Consider the following 24,249-nt stretch of genomic DNA (forward strand, 5'->3'; position numbering starts at 1 on the left):
CTCTCTGCAAAACCACCAACTTTTGTATCATCAGCAAACTTGCTAATCTTGCCCTGTATGTTCTCATCCAAATCATTGATGTAGATGACAAATAGTAACAGGCCCAGCACCGAACATTGTGGCACACCACTAGTCACAGGCCTCCATTCTGAGAAGCAACCTTCCACCATCACCCTCTCCTTCCTTCCATGAAGCCAATTTGCTAACCAAATTGGATAGCAAATATCCAAAAGAACATGGAGTGCATGCTGACCATTATCTACGCATCTACACTAATCCAATTCTCATCACATATTAACTTCAATTTTAATATTCTTATTCTTCTTTTGAAACCCCTTAAATGGCCTTGTCGCTCCCAGTGCCTGTAAATTTTATCTGGTGCTATAACCTTCCAAGACACTTGCACGTCTCAAATCCTGGACATTTGATCATGCTTGATTGAAATTGCTCCACCATTAGTAGCGACTGGCTAGTCATTAACCTCTGGAAATCCTGACTTAAACTCTTGCACCTCCCTACCTTCTTTCAAACCTGCCGCTCTGCCTTAGTAGCTCATCACATGGATTGGCATTCATTTTCACACGAGTTGTGTGCTATGCAACGTTTTACGACTTTAAAAAGTTGCTGTATAAATGTAAGTTGTTTGTTGTTGAAGCTCATTAGATTGCTTTATTGAACAATTGGGTAATACATAGAACATTGAACATTGCAGCAAGGGAATGTGCCCTTCGGCCCACAATGTCTGTGCTGAACATGCGGCCACCTTTCGTCTTTCATGCTTCCATCTACTAAGTAACTCAGCATACTTGGTAAAGAAGGTGAGAATGAGGGGAATAAGATGGAAATTCTATTCACACTGACATATTTACTAGCTTCAATGTTCTTCATCAACAGTATGTACAGGTACAGCAGTCCCAGTAGATGCATATGCAGATATCTCAGTGTTTACACTTATAGAGCTCTCAGTAAGTCCACATATAGATTATTCAGGCTTGTGCATATAGAGTGGATTGAATATATGTGTCAACACACACTTACACTCTCAGAACACACACACACACACTTACACAGTTTTCATAATGTACATATCCTGAACTCTAAGACCTCTAAGCATACACACAGACATGGATAGCAGTCAGAAATCAATGTGCAAATCATCCTTCACGAAAGATGTGATGTGGATAGTTGGATTTTATTAAGTGCTGAGTGCACCTGTGTTACACTATGGATGTCTTTTTTTCAGTATCTTCCTGTGTCCTGGCTAAATCAGTGTTTAGTGTAGTCTAGTTTAAAGATACAGCGTGGAAACAGGCCCTTCGGCCCACTGAGTCCACGCCGACCAGCGATCCCCGTACACTAACACTATCCTACACACTATGGACAATTTACAATTTTTACCAAAGCCAATTAACCTACAAACCTGCACGTCTTTGGAATGTAGGAGGACACCGGAGCACCCGAGGAAAACCCATGCGGTCACAGGGAGAACGTATAAACTACATACAGACTGCACCCGTAGTCAGGAACGAGCTTGGGTCTCTGGCGCTGTAAGGCAGCAACTCTACCGCTGCGCCACCGTGCCGCCCTTGCAAGAGGACTGTGGAGTCTGAAATGAATCACATTAGACCATGTAGGAGAAAATGTTCTAAAATTGATTTTTTTTCTAATTATCTTTTTTCAAAATTATTTGTTTTCTGATGTATTAATTCACTGGAGGCCAAAGGGCCTTTCAGATTGCAAATTACCTCCTCAAATTCACTCGAGCCTTCTTGGCAAAAAAAATAGATGCCATTAAATTTTTTCAAAGTAACTTGAGAAGGAATGGATAATTATAGTTTGCTTGTCGATTTCTGCATTTGCATTTTTGATAAGAGGCTGAAATCTCTCCCATATCCCATAATTTTAACCTTTTTCCTCAGCCACAATATGGATGTAAGAGTGAGGGAATCTTACAGCAAAACAACTTCCCTTCGCAGTGACATCATCTGTTTTGTTGGGAAAAACAAGCTTTACCAGCATGACAGTGGAGGCTTTTGCCTGAAGGCACATCTTTCAACCTTACCAGTGAAAGTTGATTTTCTCTTGAGAATCTGGGTTAGAGGTTGCACAGTTTTGATTAGTTCTTCAACTTGTAAGCATGCAATGCTAGAATGTGCACAACATTTGCGCAACGGAGGTGTTTTGAAACACATTTCGACGAGTGTTTTAACTAGTCTGGTCTGCTTGGCTCTGAGCCGGGACTTTGTGTGCTCTAACACCACACCCGAACTTGTGTGTGTAATCTGGGCCGACACTCCAGTGCATTAACAAGGCGGCCACGCATTGCTAGGTGGCGAGGTGTTAAACTGAAAGTCAACTTGCAAACTGAAGGGCACACAAAAGCAACTTCCCCTGGGGGTGGATATCAGGCAGTGTTCATCAAAGATCCTATAGCTAGCAAGATAGATCACTCGACGAAAAAGACGTAGTACGGTCATGGGCAGATTCATGTGTAATTTTCGGCCCCATTTCCGTAACCGGCTTCCCTCTCCGCACCAAAGATCCCATAGCGGAGCAAAGATACTAGTGCGGAGACGGAAGCCGGTTATGGAAACATCCTCGTAAAAATAAAAGTTAGTTGGTAAAAATCTTCTCATTTTCAGAAATATAATTTATTAACACAAACTGTTCCCTTGCAACGTTGATTACACTGTGAGTCGGGTCGGGTCGGGTTACTGCAATGGATGAAAAAAAGGCCCACGTTCCGCTTCGATGCGTACTACACGTCAGCCCATTGCATTTAGGTCTATCTTGCTCCACTATAGGATCTTTGGTGTTCATCACCTCTCTCAACAGTGCTGATGCTCCACATGGTGATCTGAGGGCCTTCACACTTCCTTAGTCAGAGGCCTAACTGTTTCCCCGCCTTTGCCACCCATTACCTCCATTTGCCTGGTTGGCTGAGGGGAAGGCTAAAGACTAGACGGGAGAAGACTGATGGCTGCGGAGACCTAGTCAATGGATATTTTTAATGGAGGAAATTGACATATTCTTGGTCAGCAGTCAGAACCAACGCCATGGTTGGGGCGGCAAGCGGCAGATTTGAGGGTCCAAAAACCAAAAGTTGTGGATGGTAGGGAACAAACTCTCAGATGCCCTAATTCAGCATGATGATGGAATTACTTAGATAGTTGTTCCCAGTCCAATCCCATCTTTAATGTTCAGAAACAGGGCACCACACAGGAAATGTCATGATCCCTTGTGTGACTGGAACAGAAATAGCTTTAGCCAGGTACAAAGTGAATCACTCTAAGAAATTCTGGAGTGATATAAAATGACTTAGAGATAAACAGTGTTAATCGTTTGAATTTCTAGGCCAGAGTATTAAATGTGAATGGGTGATTACTCATTTGTTTTGTTTCCCCAAAGCCATTTTGTTGTGTTTTATACTTTGAAACCACTAAAATCTGTTCATGCCCACTGTGGCATATAGTTGCAGCCGATGTCATTTAACTGAGGGTGGAGTTTGCTCGGTTGAATCAGAAGCCTTGTCTGTGCATCTAGCCATATTTCCATTCACCACCAACATAGTCTGGTGTCCAATTTGGTTGCTATTCAAATGAAGCATATAAGTTGGCAAAGCCAATGATAGAAGAACCGTTGATACCCCAGCAATATAGTGCTTTCCATATGTATTTGGGCTGGGTTAATTTTCTCTCACTGCGAAGACTAAATTATTAACCAAGTGCATTTTCACTTTATAACCCACAGAGGCACATGTGACTTGCTCCCTCACACTTCTTACAGAGCAAGCAGATGGAGTAATAGCAAGTAAAATTTGCAGCTTTGGCGTAAATGAGAATGTTCAGGTATTAATGATTTTACTTGTAAAGAAATGCTTTTTCAGCATCAGTAAGCCAACCCAAATTATACTATCTTGCTTAAACCCAATTAACTGATTTCAAAACAAACTCTCTCTCTCTAAAAGGTGGGTGGGATCACTGTAAGTGTGATCTGCTGTCTGGGACAACAACCTCCACCTGCCTACAGTTGTGCAGCAGAAGGGATGGTAAGAGCTCAGCAGCACGTATGTGGTGCAATGCTAAGGCATTGTCACAGCTACTGGTGGATGGTGCAGTGGGGAATGATGCCTTACCTCATGCAAGGCTTCTCTTCACTGTATTTAAGTGTCTCTGATATTCAGACATATTTTAAAAATAGTGATGGTGGTGTATATATTTCAGGACCGCCGGCCACATTCTGACCCCATCATCAGGGTGATGATAACAGAATTGGTCTACCTCCAGTCTTTGTTTCCCCTCACAAACGTGAACAAAGATCAGATATCTAAGAGCAGATATCTAAGTTCCATCTGCAAGCCATTTACGCACTCTCACACTCATACTCTTCCGCACACACAATCTCTCACGCTCACACACACACACACAATCTCTCACGCTCACACACACACCCTCTCTTACATACGCTCTCTCACACACGCTCTCTCACACACACACACGCTCACACACATGCATACTCTCTCATTCACACACTCACATGTTCTCACACACTCTCTCACACGCACTCTCTCTCACACACACACACACACACACACACACACACACCCATAAACACACACAATCGTTCGCACACACACTCACTCTTACACGCACATTCTCACACACACTCACTCTTTATAGGAACACAAGTAGGAAAGGGAAAGAGTGGCAGCATTCCAGAAACATGGCTGTGGAACAGAATGAGAGTTTAGATATCATCAGAGGCGGACTGGCCAGGGGGTCAGCTTGCCCGATGGCAAGTGTGCCCCTGATGAAGTGATAGCACGTGATGGCAAGTGGGCCCCTGTTAAATGATAGCATTGTAGTTGTGGGTGGGCCCCCTTTGTCTCCTGGCAACCAATATGTTTAGACCCAGTCCGCCACTGGATATCGTTCAGAATATCACATGTTAAGATGGATTCTGGATTTATGAGATTTTATTCAATGACATAGAATCATTGAAATTTTTTAAAAATTACTGGAATTGTGAAATAAATACAGAAAATGCCAGCAGGTCTGGCAGCACCTGTGGAAAGAGAAGCTAATGGATGCCGCATAGAATCACACATTCATTTTGAAAAAAACGAAAAAGATCTCATCATCAATTCTCCATCGGATTTGGGTTGGATTTTAACCTGTGAATGATAGCACACAATGTGGGCTGCGGCTCCCACGGACAGGTTATGTGGCCTTGTACAGGCAGAGAGGTCATCCACACTGTTTGCAGCATTCACTTTTTGTCTAGAGTCTTTGAAAAAAAAACTAGGTATTCTACCTCACTGAGAAAAATTTCATAAATCCATAATCAGTCTTCATTTGTCCCTGAGATGCAACTGACTGGGTGATGTATATTTGTGAGCAAAAAAAAGCTCCCATCTCCCAGAAATAAGCCTGCTCAAGCTGACTGTGCATGTGTGTGGGTCTCTGTGTGCACATGCATGTTTGTGCAGCATATGTCTATGTTCATGTCTGTATGCATGAGTGTATGTTTATATGCATGTGCATGCTTTATGATATAGTGAGTGTTTATGCATGTGTACCTATGCATGTACATGCACATATGCGCATGTTCATCTGGTGTGTGTATGTGTATGCATGCGTGTGCATCTTGACTGTGCGTTTATGCATGTCTGTGTTTGGATATGTATGTTGGAGAACGGTGGGTGGAGATCACGGGTGGCCTACAGGAGATTTGAAACCTGGACTCTGGGAATTGTGAGGTCTAGGATGGAGGAGTTGAAGGATGGTGCTTATGGTGTGGAAGTGGAAGTGGCAAGGCAGGAAAAGGGATGAGATATGCAGTGGAAGGGGCAAGGTTGCCAAAGTTCTGAGGACATTAACCCAAATTTCCAGCAAAGATCCATTCGAAGCATTGCATAGAAAATCCCCTTATTCCTTGTATCTCTAATATGGAGAATATATTAGGTTGCAAGGTTGGCTCATGTCTGAAAATGCACAGCTGAATTTCCAAACCAGAAATTATTAAATTTGACATTCATTTCAGAATAAATAATGTTTGCAACAGGAAAAAAAGTTATTCAACTGAATTTTTTGGCATTTATGAATTCTGAAAAATAAAATTCAAAACAATATCTCAAAATTCATAATGCATAATAATGAGAATGGATCAGGTATGCATTATTTATAACTGCATGAATGATACATTTATTTTATATGAAATATGTGTAAGTGAGAAGCATGCACTGTATGACAAAAGCCATGTTTATGCAACATTTGAAGAAGGTCTCGGCCCGAAACATCACCCATTTCTTCTCTCCAGGGATGCTGCCTGGCCCGCTGAGTTACTCCAGCATTTTGAGTCTCTCTTCGGTGTAAACTAGCATCTGCATTCTTTACTTTCATTTACACTGCATCACTCTGTTTTTGTTAACCAAATCTGAAGTTTAAACAACTCTCACAGAGCAGGTATGATGTCAGTATAGGACTTTGGTAAAGCTGCAATTAGAGTATTGTGCATGGTTCTGGTTTCATGACCCTGTCCTGGCTACTTTTCCTTTGATCACCAAATAATTTTAATACTGTAGAGACTTTCGTCTAGTTTGGAGATACAGAGCGGAAACAGGCCCCTCAGCCCGCCGAGTCCGCACCGACCAGCGATCCCTGCACATGATTGTTCCTCCACACACTAGGGGCAATTTGCATTTATACCAAGCCCACTAACCTACAAACCTGTACGTCTTTGGAGTGTGGGAGCAAACCAAAAATCTCAGAGAAAATCCACACGGTCACGGGGAGAACATACAAACTCCGTACAGACAGCATCCGTAGTCGGGATTGAACCTGGTCTCTGGCAATCTGAGCGCTGTAAGGCTGCAACTCTATCGCTGCGCCACCTTGCCGCCCTTCTAAGTATCAAAGTAATTGTTCATAAATAGTATATAAACATAGTGCAGCAATAAACTCATCATCGTTAAGTCACAAATCACAATTTGCTCCTAGTATTAGCCATTCAGCTTATTGAACCTTTCATTCTGATCAAGTGTTATTTCTATTTTCATACTTTCCATCTGCCCTTAATACTATCTAAAGACCCTAAACCAATTGACCTAGTTTCAACCGTCTTTGAGGAGTGATTTCCTGATTCCACTTGTCCTTTGTGTGAACATGTTTGTTGCTATCAGCTGAGTCCCCTGCACCCAGTTTTGGGGATATACTGCTTGTTTTCCAACTCCCCTGCCAGGTGATTTTATGGATCTCAGTCCTAGTCAGTTCTTAGATCATCTGCCAAATATATTGTGGATACTGGAAAATGGAAATTAAAACAGACAAGACTGCAAAAATGTAACAAATGTTGACGAACCTAGAAAAAGTAAATGATTTTTAAGCAAGAGGAGCAAAGTAAAGGTCTGTAACGTTATTCACCAGTCTCCACAACCAAGACCATCACCACTAGTGTTACTCAATCTCCCCAGTAGCCACCTATCATAGAACTTGCCTTTTGTTCTCTCTGCCCCTCCCCCCTTCCACCTCCCTGTAACTTAAAACAGTTTTGTTTTAAAGCTCAACACTTTTCACAGTTCTAATGAAAAGTCACAAATCGGAGTCTTTAACTCTCGGCCTAAACACTTTGATTAACCACCTCTGAGTTTTCTCTATTCTGACCATTCTCTCAACGCTCCAAAAATGAAAACAAAAAGAGAAAGATTTGGAAATGCTCAGCAGGTCGAGCGGTATCTACTGGGATGAGAGACAAAAAAAATCGTTGCTGTTTTTCCCCGTGATGACCTTGTTAGTCATTGGAAACATTGCCATTTCTCCCTCCCCACGTCTTGCCTAAGTCTCCAGTATCTGCCGTTTCTATGTATGTGCTTCCAGCATTCACAGAAGTTTGCATTTGTACTTGCTTCCACCAATCACCATCTATTCAAGCAGCTTCTAAATAAAAGTGCTGCTGCAGAAATGACAGCCTCAAAGGGCTCATTTTCATTTTGCTTTAATGGCTATTTTTATATGTTGGTTGAAATCCAGTTTCCTTAATGCTGTAATAGTGTGATCTCACAGTGTACCAAGACTCCAAGAATGATTTCAACATGTTGAGTATGCAAACCCTGTGCAGTGGGTGATCATTGATATTTTCCCTTGCACAACACTGAAAATAATAGTTTGAAATCAGCTATATTTGCACATGGATGATGTTTCATTTGTATGGTGTACACCATTAACAGATCCGTTTCTTTACTGGAGTGCCTTTCCAGTGCAAAAGGTTCTACAGTACTCGAAGGGTTAAGTTTCCCACTGCTGCTTTGTAGTATTTCAGTATTTTTTTTTATTAGCAGCTACTGTTTCTTAACGGAAAAACGTAGCTGATAATCATCTCTTCTAACTGATATATCACATTCACAGTCACATTTATTTTCTATCTATGTGGAAACACTTTACCACGAGGTGTGATTGGCAACTTTAAAAAATATTCTCACGCTCTGCTCGGTCACATACCAGGACCGACTTTTAAATATCCACTTCTTATAATTAGTAAAACTGGAGTGGGGGTTTTTGCCATAAATTACACTAGAAATAAGTCACATAAATGGTGAACATTCTACACCTGCTTACTTGTGATCACCAACATTTATAGATGCTTTCTATAACTCCAGCAAAATATTATTTTGCATTAAATAGGGACAGCGCCATATTACAGTGGTGCAGAAGGTTTCTCACACCACCAGAGACCTGGGTTCGATCCTGACCTTGGGTGCTATTTGCATGGATTTTACACGTTCTCCCCTAGCGTTGACCTTGGGTGCTATTTGCATGGGCTTCTTCCCAGTGCTCTGGTTTCCTCCCACATCCCAAAGGCATACGTGGTTGCAGGTTATTTGGCCTCTGTAAATAGCCCCTATCGTGTAGGGAGTGGATGAAAAAGTGAGATAACTAGTGTGAGTTCTGTTGAACGGGTGATCAATGGTCAACGTGGACTCAGTGGACCAAAGGCCTGGTATCCTGCCACATCTCTAAATTAAACCAAACATAAGTGACCTAACTATACTAAATGTAGCTAAGCCAGTATGCAGCCACGTTTTGAAAAGGCAGAGTTGTATCAGTTTTCAGGTCTGTGCAGTAGATAGTACATGCAAGATAGACACAAAATGCTGGAGTAACTCAGTGGGACAGGCAGCATCTCTGGAGAGAAGGATAGGAGGAATCTTCCTACACAGATAGTACATGTCGTTTTGTAACTTTAATTCATGATCAATGGAAGAGGGTTTGGTCTTTATAGATCCACAAAATTATACAATGCAGCAAAGATATGAACCTGCTCAGGCAATGTTGCAATTTCTGACTCTCAGATGGTCATTGTTAACCCAAACTTCTGTTGACTTCAATTAAGGATAAGACCATCAGTTCATAGTTCTCATCACACAAGTCTATAAACTTCTTGTCTTCCACTAATTGAAAACCCATCCAATTGTCTAGTTAACTGAATGCAAGAGCACGTGAATAAATATGAGACTTGCACATTCATTTTCTGGTTTGTTTCATGGGGAATAATATGTCTTTCATTTAAATATTAACGTTGACTACTGCATACCCTATTTTCACATTATTATTTTGCTGCAAAATCAGCCTTTCGAACACTCTCTTACCAAGAGGCATTCTGATAGCAGCATTATTTCAAGGTAAGCACTCAACAAATGAACAATATAAAGAAGATACCCATACCAGGATTTGCAACAAATTCAGTTTAGTTTAGTATAGGGATACCAATCAGAAACCGGCCCTTCGGCTCACTGAGTCCGTGCCAACCAGCGACCTCCGCACATTAACACTATCTTACACACAAGAGGGACATTTTGTAAATTTACAATGTCAATTAACTTAGAAACCTGTATGCCTTTGGAGTGAGGGAGGAAACTGGAGATCCCAGAGAAAACCCACGCAGTTCACGGGGAGAACGTACAAACTCCGTACAGAGCACCCGTAGTCAGGATCGAACACGGGTCTCTGGCGCTGTAAGGCAGCAACACTACCACTGCGCCACCGTGCCGACCTTTATTGGGAATATTTCTGAAATGAATTATTCAGCCTTAGCAAAGATAAAATAAAAACCTATCCTGTCAACTAAAGAATGATTTTCCATCTGTTCTCCTTCTGTTAATAATTTCTTAACTCTCCTTGAGTAGCTTGCTTCTAAATTTGCTGGAGCAAGTCCACAAATGTAAAATGGATATAAATGGTTGTAGCAAAGAGAAATGAACATCAAAGTTACCAAAAGATGGAGCGATGTAAGTCTGGTGAGCTATGTAAATACCACAACAGTGAAAGCAGTTGGCATTATCAATTTGGATATTTGAAATCATAACATTTAAAAAATTAACTTACAATGACCATGCACATAGGCAGAGAGCTAATGCATTTTACCCATCTCATAAATTCATCTCAAATCAGTGGGCCTTATTTAATACAGTCTCACTTCAACAAGGTAGTGCACAAAGACAACTATATATAGAGTGCTGAAGAAACACAGCAGGTGCGGCAGCATCTATGGAGCAAAGGAAATAGGCAACGTTTCGGGCTGAAACCCTCCTTCAGTCTGAAGAAGGGTTTCGGCCCGAAACTTTGCCTATTTCCTTCGCTCCATAGATGCTGCCGCACCCGCTGAGCTGAGTTTTTTTAATCAACATTTCTAATAAACAATTTATTTTTGGTTTTGTGAACCTTTTTTTAATCAACATTTCTAATACACAATTTATTTTTAAATCTGTAGCATTCATTTTTAAGAACAGTATATCTCCATTTGTTCAGATAAAGAAGGAAAGACATTATAGCCATTAATAATTTACTTCCCTTTAATATACCTCTAAAAATACTGATTACTTCTGATCCATACTTATTTGTCATAATGTCTACCTTTAAACATATGAACTGGGAATTAAATGCTTAACTCAATCAATTGCAAGTAATTGATCTGTTCTCTTAAACCCTGACAGCCAGTTAGACAAGACACCTTCTGCTTGGATCAGAGTTGTCCAGAAGATTTCGACTGCTCCAATGGTACCTCAGTGAGCTGTCAGCATGTAACTAAACCACTCTGACAAATAACACTCAGTGTGGTGAGCTAGACAAATAATCCTGTACCTCCACCATTGCGGTGGCAGGCTCCTGGAATTCCCCACTGAATACTATTGGAGAAATACATCACCGGACAGAGGCAAACCACAAGCTTTCTTTCATTGTACACTGTTTTCTGATTATCTTTTGATCAGTCTCAGCTTTGTTTAATGTCTGCTGTGCAATTGTGATGAGCCAGTGGGTGGAAGTTAACAGCCAAATGTGGAAGTACATAGATGTGATGGCAGGTGAGCACAAATGCAGTTGAGATTCACAATCAGGATTGAAAGATGAGTAACGATTCATTGAAGGACAGACTCCATAATTGCCATCATGCCGTGTTTGATGAAGGACGTTATTCTAGCAGGAGGTCTATGAACAGTGGACTTCTGCCGGGATCTGTGCTGGAATCTCTATTGTTTGTCAATGTTGATGGGTTGGTTAGTGAGTTTGCAAGTGCTGTCAACATTGGTGGAGTGAGGAGGGCTGTTAAAGACTGCCAAAGTGTACAACCGGAGAAAGATCTGCTACAGAAATAGGTAGCGAAATGGCAGATGGAGTTTCACCCGAGCAATTGTTAGATGTTGCACTTTGGGAGGTCAACAATAAGGGGAAAGTACACAGTTAATGGCAAGACCCTTAAATAACAGCATTGATGCACAGAGGGATCTTGGCATTTAAGTGTATAGCTCCTTGAAAGTGGGAACACAACTAGATAGAGTGGTAGAGAAGGCGTACACAACACTTGCCTTCATCAGTCAGGGCATTGAGTATAAGAGTCAGGAAGTAACGTTACAGCTTTAGAAGATTTTAGTTAGGCCACAGTTGGAGAAGACTATACAGTTCTGGACACCCCATTACAGAAAAGATGTGGATAGGGTGCAGAAGAGGTTTACCAGAATGCTGCTTTGGTTACAGGGTACTAGCTATGAAGACAAGTTGGCCAAACCTGTACAGTTTTCTTTGGAGCATTGGAGACCTGAATGAAGTATATAAATTTATGATTGACATAGATAAGGTTGACAGTCAGAGCCTTTCTCCCAGGATGGAAATGTCAAAGACTAAAGGGCATAGCTTTAAGATGAGAGGGGCAAAGTTTAAAAGAGATGTGCAAGACATGATTTTTACACAGAGTGGCCGGTGCCTGGAAAGCGCTGCCAGGGGCGACGGTGGATGCAGATATCATAGTGATAGGCATTTAAGTGGATTTTAGATAGGCACATGTCTGTGCAGGGAATGGAGGGATATGGATCACATGCAGCTCAAAGAGATTAGTTTGATCTGGCATCATGTTCAGCATGGATATTGTGGGCCGAAGGGCCTTCTCTACTGCATTGTTCTGTGTGTTTAACGAGACGTGTTTCTGTACAACTCTGCGTGCGGGGACGTTGTGCTTATGTCTTGCCATTTAATCATGAGTTCGAAAAGGTGCGAAAGAAAGGCTATTTAGATTTGGATTTAGATTACATTTATTTTATCCATTTTACTGCTACTGCTGTAGTTATTTTTTCCTTCCAATTCCTTATCTTAAATACAGTTTTCTAAATAACTTTAAATGTGTTTAGTGGGAGGAGAAATGGTATGGAGCATTAAAACACAGGAGTCCATCTGGACCACATGTAGAATCCAATGCACCCCCCCACCTCCACCACCCCTTCCCATCTATACTCTAGGTCTTGAAATCTGGGCTGAGATCTTTGCTCCATGTGTTTTCGGATGCTCGGGTCTTAATGAAATTAAAACGGATTGGTTGCAGGTGAAAAATGGAAGTCGAGCCTTTGGAGCGGCCGGGAAAGCTCACATTACTTCTCCTGTAGATCCCACAAAACAACCAAGCATCTTACCTGCTCAGTTCCTGCAACTTTGCAGAACGCAGATGAAACTGGGTTAGACCTGCATAACATGCAGGGCGGCATGGTGGCGCAGCGGTAGAGCTACTGTCTTACAGTGCCTGAGACTTGGGTTCGATCCTGACTACGGGTGCTGTCTGTACGGCGTTTGTACGTTCTCTCCGTGACATGCGTGGGTTTTCTAGGGTGCTCCAGTTTCCTTCACAAACCAAATGCGTGCAGGTTTGTAGGTTAATTGACCCTAGTGTGTGTAGGAGAGTGTCGGCACGGACTTGGTGGGCCGAAATGCCTGTTTCCGTGGCGTATCGCTAAACTAAACTAAACGAAATGAAACACACACCTTTAGGAGCACCCTGTACTAGCAATGCTGGCATGATGTTAATAGGGCTTCAGTCTCCCTACTGAAATCGCCTAAAGGTCAGTGGTGGCCCTGCAACAGGCCATGGGCAAGATGGTGTAGCAACTGTAGCCGGGACTGTCCTCAGTATTTTTTGGAGCATTCCTAGTCCCAGGTAGCCTAACGATATCTGCCTAGACTGGATTCAACAGTCTCTATTTGACTCAAATCTTAAAGCCACAAGTGCAAAATGTCTTACCTTCTTCATCATTCCTCACATTAACAATCTGCAGGCATTTAAAACACAATCTTAGTGTCACTGAATCAATACTTCTCATCTTCTTCCCTACTCTTTGAGGTCTGAGCTATAAGCCTTGGACTTTCACCTGAGGTTTCTCAATTAAAAGTAAATAGACAGACCTTTTGACATAATAACTGCACTTTATCAAAATCTATAATTAATGTACTCTGAAACGTCAGATTAAGAGTTAATGCGTTTATAATGGAAAATTAAAGAGTATTTCTGCCTTGTTTCGGGTTGTTGTATGAAGCAAGAAAAGATTCAGAAGGATGTTGCTGGGTCAGAAGGGCCTGAGTTATAAGGAGACTCATTAGTCTGGGACTGTTTTCCACGGAGCAAAGGGGCCTGAGAGGTTTCTAAAATCATGAAAAACATAGATAAAAGAACACAAAGTGTCAGAGTAACTCAGCAGGTCTGGCAGCTTCTCTGGAGAACATAGAGATGACGTTTCGGGTCATTCTGAAGAAACGTCACCTATCTACGTTTTCCAGAGATGCTGCCTGACCCGCTGATTTACTCCAGCACTTTGTGTCCTTTTGTGCAAAACAGCATCTGCAACTCCTTGTTTCTTCAGAGACCTAGATAAGGTGGACAGTCACAGTCTTTTTCCCAGCGGTGGGGAATCCAAAACTGGACTAGGGGTATAAAGTAGAGGCCATAGGCTCCCGCTATAGCAGTCTAGTAGAAGCCTATGGCCTTCTATAGAGATAGAAATATTTAAAGGAAGCCTGATGGGCAATTCTTTCGACAAAGAGGATCATGGGTCTTTGTAACGAGCTGCCAAACAAAGTGGTGGAGATGTACAATTACGATATATTAGAAAAACATTTGGCCAGGTACATGGATAGGAAAGGTTTATATCGATAGGGCTAACGTGGGGCACTCAGGAAGGCACCTTGGTTGGTGTTGACTTTGGGTTGAGTTGGGCGGAAGGGTCAGTTTCTGCGTGATTTAATGTTTCATATTGAATATTATTTCATAACACTGATTCAAACACATCCTATAGCTCCCAACTGCCCAAATGTCCTTTCATCTTATAAAGCAATGATATATTTTTTTAATCTGGTGATCATTAAAAAGTACTGTTCACAGTTGTAGCCTGGCCTAGCATGAAACTTACTTATCCTCACATTGGACACCGAATACACATCTGACGGTCTGATAGTTTTCTCATGTTCCCTTTCCATGGCTGGAACTTAAGTCACGCAGAGGGGATCTTGCTATTTGAATATACCCATTCATAGGGAACCCTGGGTTAAATAATTAATGCTAATTGCAGAGTTGATCTTATGTGGCAATTAGACAGGAATGAACACCTGCCCAATAGTTACAATGTCATTTATGTAGGATCATATGTGGAAAAGCATTGTTCTGCCTGCACAACCTAACAAATCGCTCAGTATTTCTCTAACATTCCACAATATAACAGAGGAAATTTCAATTCTTCAGGGATTGAGTGCTATTTTCCTTGGCCTGCCAAGCAATAACTCACTTGGGTTAAATCAGATGCCTTAAGTCAAGTGAGTTATTGCTTGGCAGGCCAAGGAATAACTCACTTGGGTTAAATCAGATGCCTTAAGTCAAGGCTTCACATCTCAGTGAGTGAACCTGCAGTAAACATTCCAGGTTATGCACTGCCATCACAAGTGAAGGGAATAAACTAAAGATAAATTCCCATCAGTGGTTGTCAGCTCCTATCATTGTTTAGCACAGTAAAACAAACCTCTTCGTAAATCTCACATGATGGTAGGACTCACGAAGACCAATCTTCTTCAGAACCTCCTCTCTGTTGATACGGGGATGTACATTTCCTAAGCTTTCATCCTATTCCTTGCCAACTTATTTTTTGTTCAGAAGATAAGACACAGAATGCTGGTGTAACTCAGCGGGTCAGGCAACATCTCTGGAGGAAAAGGATGGGCGACATTTCAAGTCGGGACCCTTCTTCATACGGATACATTTTGTTCAGGTTTGATTTTTAAAAATTATGAATGGAACATTTTTCTCATTCTTTACAAGTTTCTCTCATGAACGATCGATGCAGCTAAAGTTTGGGCCATGCACATTTCTTTGGAGTTTTATTTTACTTATTCTAATTTGATTTAAAAAATTTGCCTGTGCATAGCTGACAACATAAAATGTGACAATTGCCAAATGTTTGCTACTAATTTCTGTTGCACATCACTCCATGTGGAACGGTCACACATTTATTTGTTATCTTCAAAACAAGATGTTACTTCAAAAGTGATCTAAAACCCCTAGATCTATCTCTTCCACGGGTGGCACGGTGGCGGAATGGTAGAGTTGCTGCCTTACAGCGCATGCAATGCCGGAAACCCGGGTTCAATCCCAACTACGGGTGCTGTCTCTACGGAGTTTTGACCTGCGTGGGTTTTCTCTAAGATCTTTGTTTTCCTCATACACGCCAAAGATGTACAGGTTTGTAGGTTAATTGGCTTGGTATAATTGTACATTGTCCCTTGTATGTGGTAATGTGTGGGGATCGTTGGTTGGTGTGGACTTGGAGGGCCGAAGGGCCTGTTTCCGTACTTTATCTCTAAACTAAACTAAACTACATCCAGGGGAGGTTACACTCCCCCTTTGGTTTCTAATAATACTTCAAAGTAGTCCCTTCCTGGTTCTTTGATTATTAGGAACTATCAATAAAAAGAAGCGTACAGCCCAGTTAGCAAACAAACGACATGTTTCTACAGTTCATATCCTTACAGAAGCTGTGGAACATTTCTGTGGTTTACCATATCTGCAGTGTGATTTAAAACCTGTTTCTATCCCATCCTTGGAACAGAAACCAAGCCTGAAATGCACATGAACTTCTAAACCCTGACCTCACGGTATAAGCATAGTGCATGGCATTTCCAAGAGTATAGTTTGCAGAGATACAAGCTGGCTAAAGCAAAATAAAACCTTCCATTTCATTTGCTTCTAATTACTTATTGATAGTAAGTAAATTACTCAGCTAAAGGATCTGAATATTTGGAGTGTGAATACTAGTGGTGTGGTGCATTCCATGTCTCACATGCTCTGATTTCAGTAACATTAGGATCTCTTCAAAGCAACATGGCCAAGACTACAAATTGTGCAGCACGTTGGTTGGTGTATTGTTTTTCCAGATGGAAGTCTCCTTTAGCTATTAAATATTTACAGGTTCATATCTTTCATAAATAATATTTTTTCAATTTATTCAATAACACGTCATCTGTTGCAATTTTATCCTGTTTGCCATTTATGAGTTAATTTTTGCAGCAGGGAAACAAGCCCTTCAGCCCAACTTGTCCATGCTGACCAAGCTGGTATTTAACGCTAGTCTCATTTGCCTGCTCCTATCCCTCTAAACCCTTTCTCTCCATATATCTGTCTAAATGTCTCATGTAAGTTGTAATTGTATCCATTTCTTTAACTTCCCCTGGCAGCATGTTCCAGAAAAAGTTGCCCCTAAGGTGCCTCTGAGTGGCCCCTAAGATTGCTCTTAAAGGGCCTGTCCCACTGTACAAGGTAATTCAAGAGTTCTCCGGAGTTTCCCCTGATTCGAACTCGGAGGATTACGGTAATAGCCGCTCGTAGCTACTCGGGGCTCTCGTGGACATTTTTCAAAAAACTTCTCGAGCTTACCGCGTTTCCTAGGGACCTGCCGTTAGCGTTACGAGCCACTAAGCGACGTCCCGAGCTCCGACGTACCCGCTTGGTACATTCTACATACTTACCACCAGTTTGATTATTTTTTTAAACTTGGGAGAGCTCTTGGGTAAACTTGTATAGTGGGACAGGCCCTTAAATCTCTTCCCTCTCACCTTAAGCTTCCCCTTTAGTTTTAGAATCCTCTACTCTGGAGAACAGACCGTTAAATACTGCAATCAATTAATACTGCTTTGGAATGTTTGTTAATCATACATGAATACCCTCCATGATATCTTTTCACCATGTATTTAACTTTTCAGTGCAAGCATATACTAATCGATATCACTGTACTGCACAACTCCGCAATTACGTTGAAAGCAGTGAATAAACCTATTCATGAGAAGTAATTGCCACTGATTAAAGCACCAATCTCAGATGATAATTAATGCTGAATGAATGTATTCTGTGTTTGATATTTATAATATGAGTTTTGACTTACTGCGTGGCTCTCTGGGTCCGTCCACTGTGACTTTAATGGCTCTGTGGTAGGTGGCAACTTGAGGAGGGCTGGTGAATACAGTGATTGTCAGTGTGAAGCTTTTACCTACAAGGGAAGAAATAGAAAATATTGTTTATTTTACCATGTTTCTGCCAGACTTGTCAAACATTGCAGACTGGGAAGGAAAAGGACTAGGAGGGGGGGTGGGGAGGGGGTGGAAAGGAGTGGCAACAACTTCCTTGATGCTGCAGAACCTAACCATGTACTGCTGGGTTTTTTTTTAAAGCGAAAAAAAATCGAGTTTATTATGAAATAAACCTTGCTGTTGTGTTTATCAGCCTCCGACATTAAGGGTGGATTGCATGCGCTCCAGGGTTTATCTCTCTGGGAATACCTCCACTGAGTTAAGGAGTATTGAAATTGGCTTATAGCAGCTGCTTCCGAAACTCCTCCCTTGGCATCAGCAACAGACCTCTGGAGCTTTTTATTCCAAAGCATCCCCAGTGTCCTAGCTTGTGTCCTGACTAACTGTATCAGCTCAATTTTTGTTTTGGACAAAATGATTAATTACAGAGCTTACTTTTATCAAATACATGTTCTCCGCTATGTCGTTCTTGCCCCATCAATAAGGTGGAAGCTACATGAGCTCTGGTCCCTTGCCTGCCATCACTACCACTCCACAATCTGTTACTGGGAGGACAGATGCAAACAGAGCAACGTTAGCTGAATGTGTGCTTCCACTAGCGGGGGTGTCCAAAGAAGGACTAGGCCTTATAAGGATTCTGAACAGTTCTTCGATAAGCTGGGGTACAATGTCTACCTCATTGTGGACATTGGACATTGTCTCTGGAACTGTTGCACTACAATGAAGATAGACACAAAATGCTGGAGTAACTCAACGGGTCAGGCAGCATCTCTGGAGAAAAGAGGTAGATGACCCTTTGAAGGGTTTCAAGCCAAAACATCACCTATTCCTTTACTCCAGAGATGCTGTCTGATCCACTGAGTTACCCTAGCATTTTGTGTTTATCTGCCATGTAAACCAGCATCTGCAGTTCCTTCCTGCACATTTTGTTGTGCTACAATGCTGAAAGCTATATTCTGCACTGTGTATCTTTCCCTTTGGTCTAATAATGTACTTCAGTTTCACTGGATTGTGTTTATGCAGCACGTTGTCTGATATGTTAGTATAGCATGCAAAACAAAGCTTTTCACTGTACCTCGGTATATGTGACGATAATGAACATAAACCTAAATCTAAACCAGCGATAAAAATTAATTACATTACCCAGGTAAGATCGATGACTGGGAGTCCCCAGCAACCAGAGGAACAAAAGTAAATCTTCTAGTCAGACTCATAAAAGTAGTTTAAAGATAGACACAAAATGATGGAGTAACTCAGTGGGGCAGGCAGCATCTTTGGAGAAAGAGAATAGGTGACAAACCCCTTCTTCAGACCTGAAACGCCGCCTATTCCTTTTCTCCAGAGATGCTGCTTGACCTGCTGAGTTACTTCAGCATTTTGTTTCTATCTTCGGTGTAAACCAGCACCTGCAGTTCCTTCCTACTCATAAATTTATATTGTGGTTTGAAACATCTTACGTATCAAACTAATTGTAGATCAGGGGTGTCCTGAAGTAATTCCTTGTTTTCCCATATATCTTACCTGTCATCCTCACTGGGTCAAACTCCTACCACTCCCTACCCAATAGGTCTGAGAGTGTACCTTCACCGGATGAATGTAGAGGTTCACGGTGGCTCACCATCACCTTCTCAAGGGGAATTAGGGTTGCCTATATATTCTGACCTTTCCTGTGACATTCTCACCTCATAAGAAAATCTTTGAAAGATTTCATACCAATGTAACAGGGCAGTATAATACACTGCAGATGGATGTGAATTCTACAAGTTTTCTATAGGGGTACACATTAATCAAACAATATTGTTCGAAGATCTTTGAGTGTGGACTATTTTTGCTCAAAGAATAATCTAAATATTCTTACGAATTAAGATTACACTGCAAACACAATAATATTTCGAATACTATTCCTTTTATTTAACTCTCTACCTCATCTTTACTGAACATTGACTCCAAAAAACATGAATGGAATTATCAATTGGGGGAATAATTAATTATAATAGATCATTATTATAGATCAGATTTTGCAGATCTTTGAGAGCTGACAAATAGGTTAGGAGAATAAAATGGCATTATACCATAAACCCCTGGGATACAAAGCAAGAGAAAATCAGGCAAACTTTTCCAAACAGGGTATTTGGGGGGTGAGGAGACATACGTCAATCTCACCCAGCTTTTATAACAAAGCCCACAGGGTTAAAGGCGTAATGACAAAAGATTATACATTGGAATTTAAATAATCAATATGCTGGAAAGACTCATCACTGAGCTGTCACTGCAGATGAGAACAGTAAGTAGTAACCAAATAATGGGACAAAGTTAACTTAATACTGATTCAGTAAAATTTCATGCCGGTAATATAAAATATGTATACATTGTGTATGCAAGCAAATAATTTCACTGTGCCTAGTCACATGTGATAGTAAAATATTCATATTCCTATTCCTAAATACATTTAAAAAAATCGCATGAGTATTAGTCACTTGTGTAATCGGTAGTGTGTGAGGCCATAGCCCAGCTTGCCTCCTGTTTAACCATATTCAGATGTCCTTTCTCATGCTTTGCATCACACCATATGCTACTTTAGACAAATAGAACAGTTTTATAGGCACACCAGGTAGCAAGTGAAAAATAAGTAAAATATGGGTGAATTTGCATTTTCATGTTTAAAGAAACCATTTCTTAAAATAGTCAAATTTAAATTTTCCTGTGGGTATTTAATTCTATTGTTGGTGACACCGTACTCAATCCTGCCCTGTGATGTGGTTCAAATTTGGTTAATTAGCAGATTTCATAGAATAATATATATCTGTTGCCACTTTCAATGTTACAGCTAGAAATAATCACTCGTCCATTTATTTACTTGTATTGAACTCAACTGTGCAACAATGCTTGTGTTAACTTGTGGTAAATAGGGGTAACATTCAGTAAGAGTTGGCTTTTATTTTTGTTACAGTGCATTATATGTCACATATAATCATCAGCCTAAACCCACATAACATGGTTCATTAAAGCGTGCAAGTAATTATCTCAAGATTCATTCAAAAAACATTTTGGAGGAGTTTTGTTATTACCTAAAAAAAATAGGATAGGTTCCACAAAGGCATTTGTTCATTGTCATGATTGTAAAGTTTCAGGTATCACTACAAAGTGTATGCTAATATATCAGATTGTAGTGGTACTTGGAGTGTTGTGTAAACGGGAGATAGATGTATTCTAAGAGGATGATCCTCCTGGCAAGGCCTCTGTAAACAGTGCCTTATTAAAGTAATAAAAGAATATCAGAGCCTTGAGCTAAGAAATGACACTGCCAAAATTTACCACAGTGCCATAATACTGGGTGGGTGGAATTTGTTAGGCCACAATTTATTAGTCTAATTTTAAATGAGTGCAATTTTTAATTGTTTATATAATGTGTAAAATCATCTTCATTTAGAATTTAATGTAAAAGAAACCGGAACTTCAAGAAATGCAAGACTTTTTCATTGTCAGAGCTGAACAGAGCACAAATATTTCATTTTGTTTTCCATCTGCAAGCCTTGTTTAATCAATTTGAACTTTGCAAAATGAAACCTACTCTCAAGCCAAGAAATTAAGAGTCGTTACAAATAATTTTAATTGATGAAAATATACAGATCCATTTAAACTTTGCTAGTGTATATAATTTTATGATAAGCAATTGCAGATTATGAGTTTATAATACGGTCTTCCCTGAAGGCGCTTTTTAAGCCAAGCTAATAGTTGTTTCCCATTTTGTTCAAACAGGCAATTAAATAAATAAATAAAATTCCCTTTGGCATAAAATAATGTTTCCCAATCATTGGATGAATAACACCTGCCGATCCTTACCAGCTCATTAGAAAAAATCTTGTTTGCAAAACCATGGTATATCATGTTCTTTTTTTAAAAGAAAAGATTACGGGCACATTTGTGGGACTTGCAGAATTGGCTAAAGATTTTGTGAAAGAAGCCCTATTTCCACTACATGTTTAAAGTGATCAGCCACAATTAACGTACATTGGTGTATTACAGCCTTTATCAAAAAGTGACAAATAGTTTGAACAAAATTATCTTCGTGGTTTTATTTCATGCCATCTCTTGCAGATGGGTAGGTTGTTAAAATTATTTTTTTGATATTTTGTCAAGAAAATTTAAAGAAATGTTAATGATCAATGATAGTCTTATTTTTTTCATATTTAGAATATTATGCAATGAATTTATTTTTTAATTGCCTTTTTCTATAATTGTTCCCAGAATTAAAATATAATTGTTAAAAATGAAAACCCCGATTATTAAAAAAATAACGTTTTAACCAGGTGTTTCTCATTATGTGAATGGGAAAATAAAACGATGGTCACATTTCAAAGTGATTCTTTGAATGACGCTGATGAACGGCAGAAGTGCAGCAGGAATATTGTCAAGTATTACTGGTAATTAAAAAGCAACATGCAAGGTCAGCTTCAGTTTTTGCCAGAGAACTGTATGATAAAAATATCTTCACCAGCAAGAATGAAAGACTATTGGTTGCACATTGTTCCTAACCTCTCCAGCCAACGTGGTTTGCAGTTAATAAAATATTGCTTTTCCTGCTTAATTACTTTCTGAACTATATTTACGACTCTAGTTCAATGCCAATTTTCTTCTGTTAACAACCTTAATTCTTCTTGCATTTGTACATGCTTTATGCTGAAAATCATCGCCTCACATGCATACGCATGGCAACAGGGTCAAGACAATTAAAGGCATTTTTTTTTCACGTTTTTGCGTGTTAAGGGCAGTAAATCCGTAATGTCTGACCGACATATCATGTGTATCTCTGCACCAGCGGTGACGGTGTGCATTAGTTAAAAGATACTGCTTGAGGCCCTGCTAATATGTAAGTGTGATTGGACGTGTTTGGCTGTTTTAAGTGTAAAGATTAACAAGGGGAACAAAAGAAATGGAAACGTTATTTTTTTAAATCAACAATTTGTGGTGTTGTCTGATAATCGTTAAAGATAAACATACTTTTTTTTTAATGGCCTTTGTATATTGATTTTGGGTCACACTGAAATTGGTTCAACTCTAATATTTTTGTAGGATGAGTTGTATATATAAATTCTATATTTGTGTTGAATAAATATATATATGGATATACTTTATAGATCGCGTTGCAATCCGTTAATTTAACTGATGATCGAGCGAGATGGAGAATATTTGAATAAAACCATTTTTTTTAAACTGTCCCGGATTGAACAGACTTGTGTTTAAATCGGAAATCGGGTTGTTGAATGGTCATCTGAACACCCTCACTACAATTTGGCACTTTAAACGCACAATAACCTTTGGGTTATCTGTAATTACGAGGGGGGTGGTTCAGCGGCGTATGTTGATACAAGATCGAAGAAGGACATCTTCTCCGTCAGTTCAGCAGACAGAAAACGAGTAGCCCAGGTGAGGGTGAAGAGGAGACGACTGACTACGTTGCCGGGGGAGTGGGCAAAAGTGGTCGGGTTTAAGTTGAAAAATGCAAGTGGTCCTGGCGCTGCTCAAGCTCAACAAAGGCCGACTGACTCGCTGTTTCTGATCAATTTAACCCGCCAAGAAAATACGCAGTGATCGACAAAACAGTCAAATAACGATCGATTTCAATTCAAATGCGATATGTTGGTTTGTAGTGAATATTTTGTTTAAAAAAATATATATATAATAGGAGAAATTATAAAGGTTATCAATTGTGACGAAAACATGAGATGCTTTAATCAGTTCTACGGTGAATGTGTTAATGTCAAAGTTGTTTTTCTTGTTTTGTTCAAGAAAGCAAATTAAAACAATGACGACAATTGGAAGAATTAAAATATTAGTGGTTAGGAGATATTTTTTCTAAACCTTCAGTCGAGGCAGATCTTCGAACCAGAGAATAGATGTTTTAAAATCAAATGATGTTATGAAATATTGCCACCTGGGTTTAAATCTTCTAAACTAGGAAGAAAATAGCCAGCTATTGATGAGAAAACACAAGCGACTGAATACAATTCCCTATTGCGGTGTTCAACTAGGGTTGAGGAAAAAGAGGTTACGGTAACCCCGAACCCCCAGAAACCGCAAAGCATTTGGTGGTGATGGTGTAAATACCTCGTCCGCTTCTTCCCACAAATCTGAGGTCGTTAAATCGGGCCACAGTGTTCTTCATGACCGCCGAGGCGTTGCGGAGTTCTGCTGAATAATTCTCATCGTTCCCAGCCATTACAGTGACCATGGTTCCATCAGGAACATCTCCAAGAGCCACGATCTGCAAAAGCGAATCATTGGGGCTGAAGCACGTCGAAAAGAAGGAGACCCACACTCAAACCCCAAACAGATCGGAAACTACCCCCCCCCCCCCCCCCCCCCCCCCCCC

At 40.4% G+C, this 24,249-nt stretch overlaps 1 protein-coding gene across 3 annotated transcripts in view; it reads right to left on the minus strand.

The window, feature by feature from the left end:
• runx3 (RUNX family transcription factor 3) overlaps positions 1-24,249 on the minus strand; it is a 173,892-nt gene that overhangs the window by 45,735 nt on the left and 103,908 nt on the right. For all 3 annotated transcript variants that reach the window (XM_055656322.1, XM_055656319.1, XM_055656320.1), the window contains 2 exons: positions 23,985-24,141; positions 17,732-17,836 (listed from right to left, as the gene is read on the minus strand). In XM_055656322.1, the coding sequence (XP_055512297.1) occupies positions 17,732-17,836; positions 23,985-24,141 (262 nt within the window). The remainder of the gene's footprint in view (positions 1-17,731; positions 17,837-23,984; positions 24,142-24,249) is intronic.

The sequence above is a fragment of the Leucoraja erinacea genome, chromosome 26 (assembly GCF_028641065.1).
Source record: "Leucoraja erinacea ecotype New England chromosome 26, Leri_hhj_1, whole genome shotgun sequence".
NCBI classification, from domain to species: Eukaryota; Metazoa; Chordata; class Chondrichthyes; order Rajiformes; family Rajidae; genus Leucoraja; species Leucoraja erinaceus.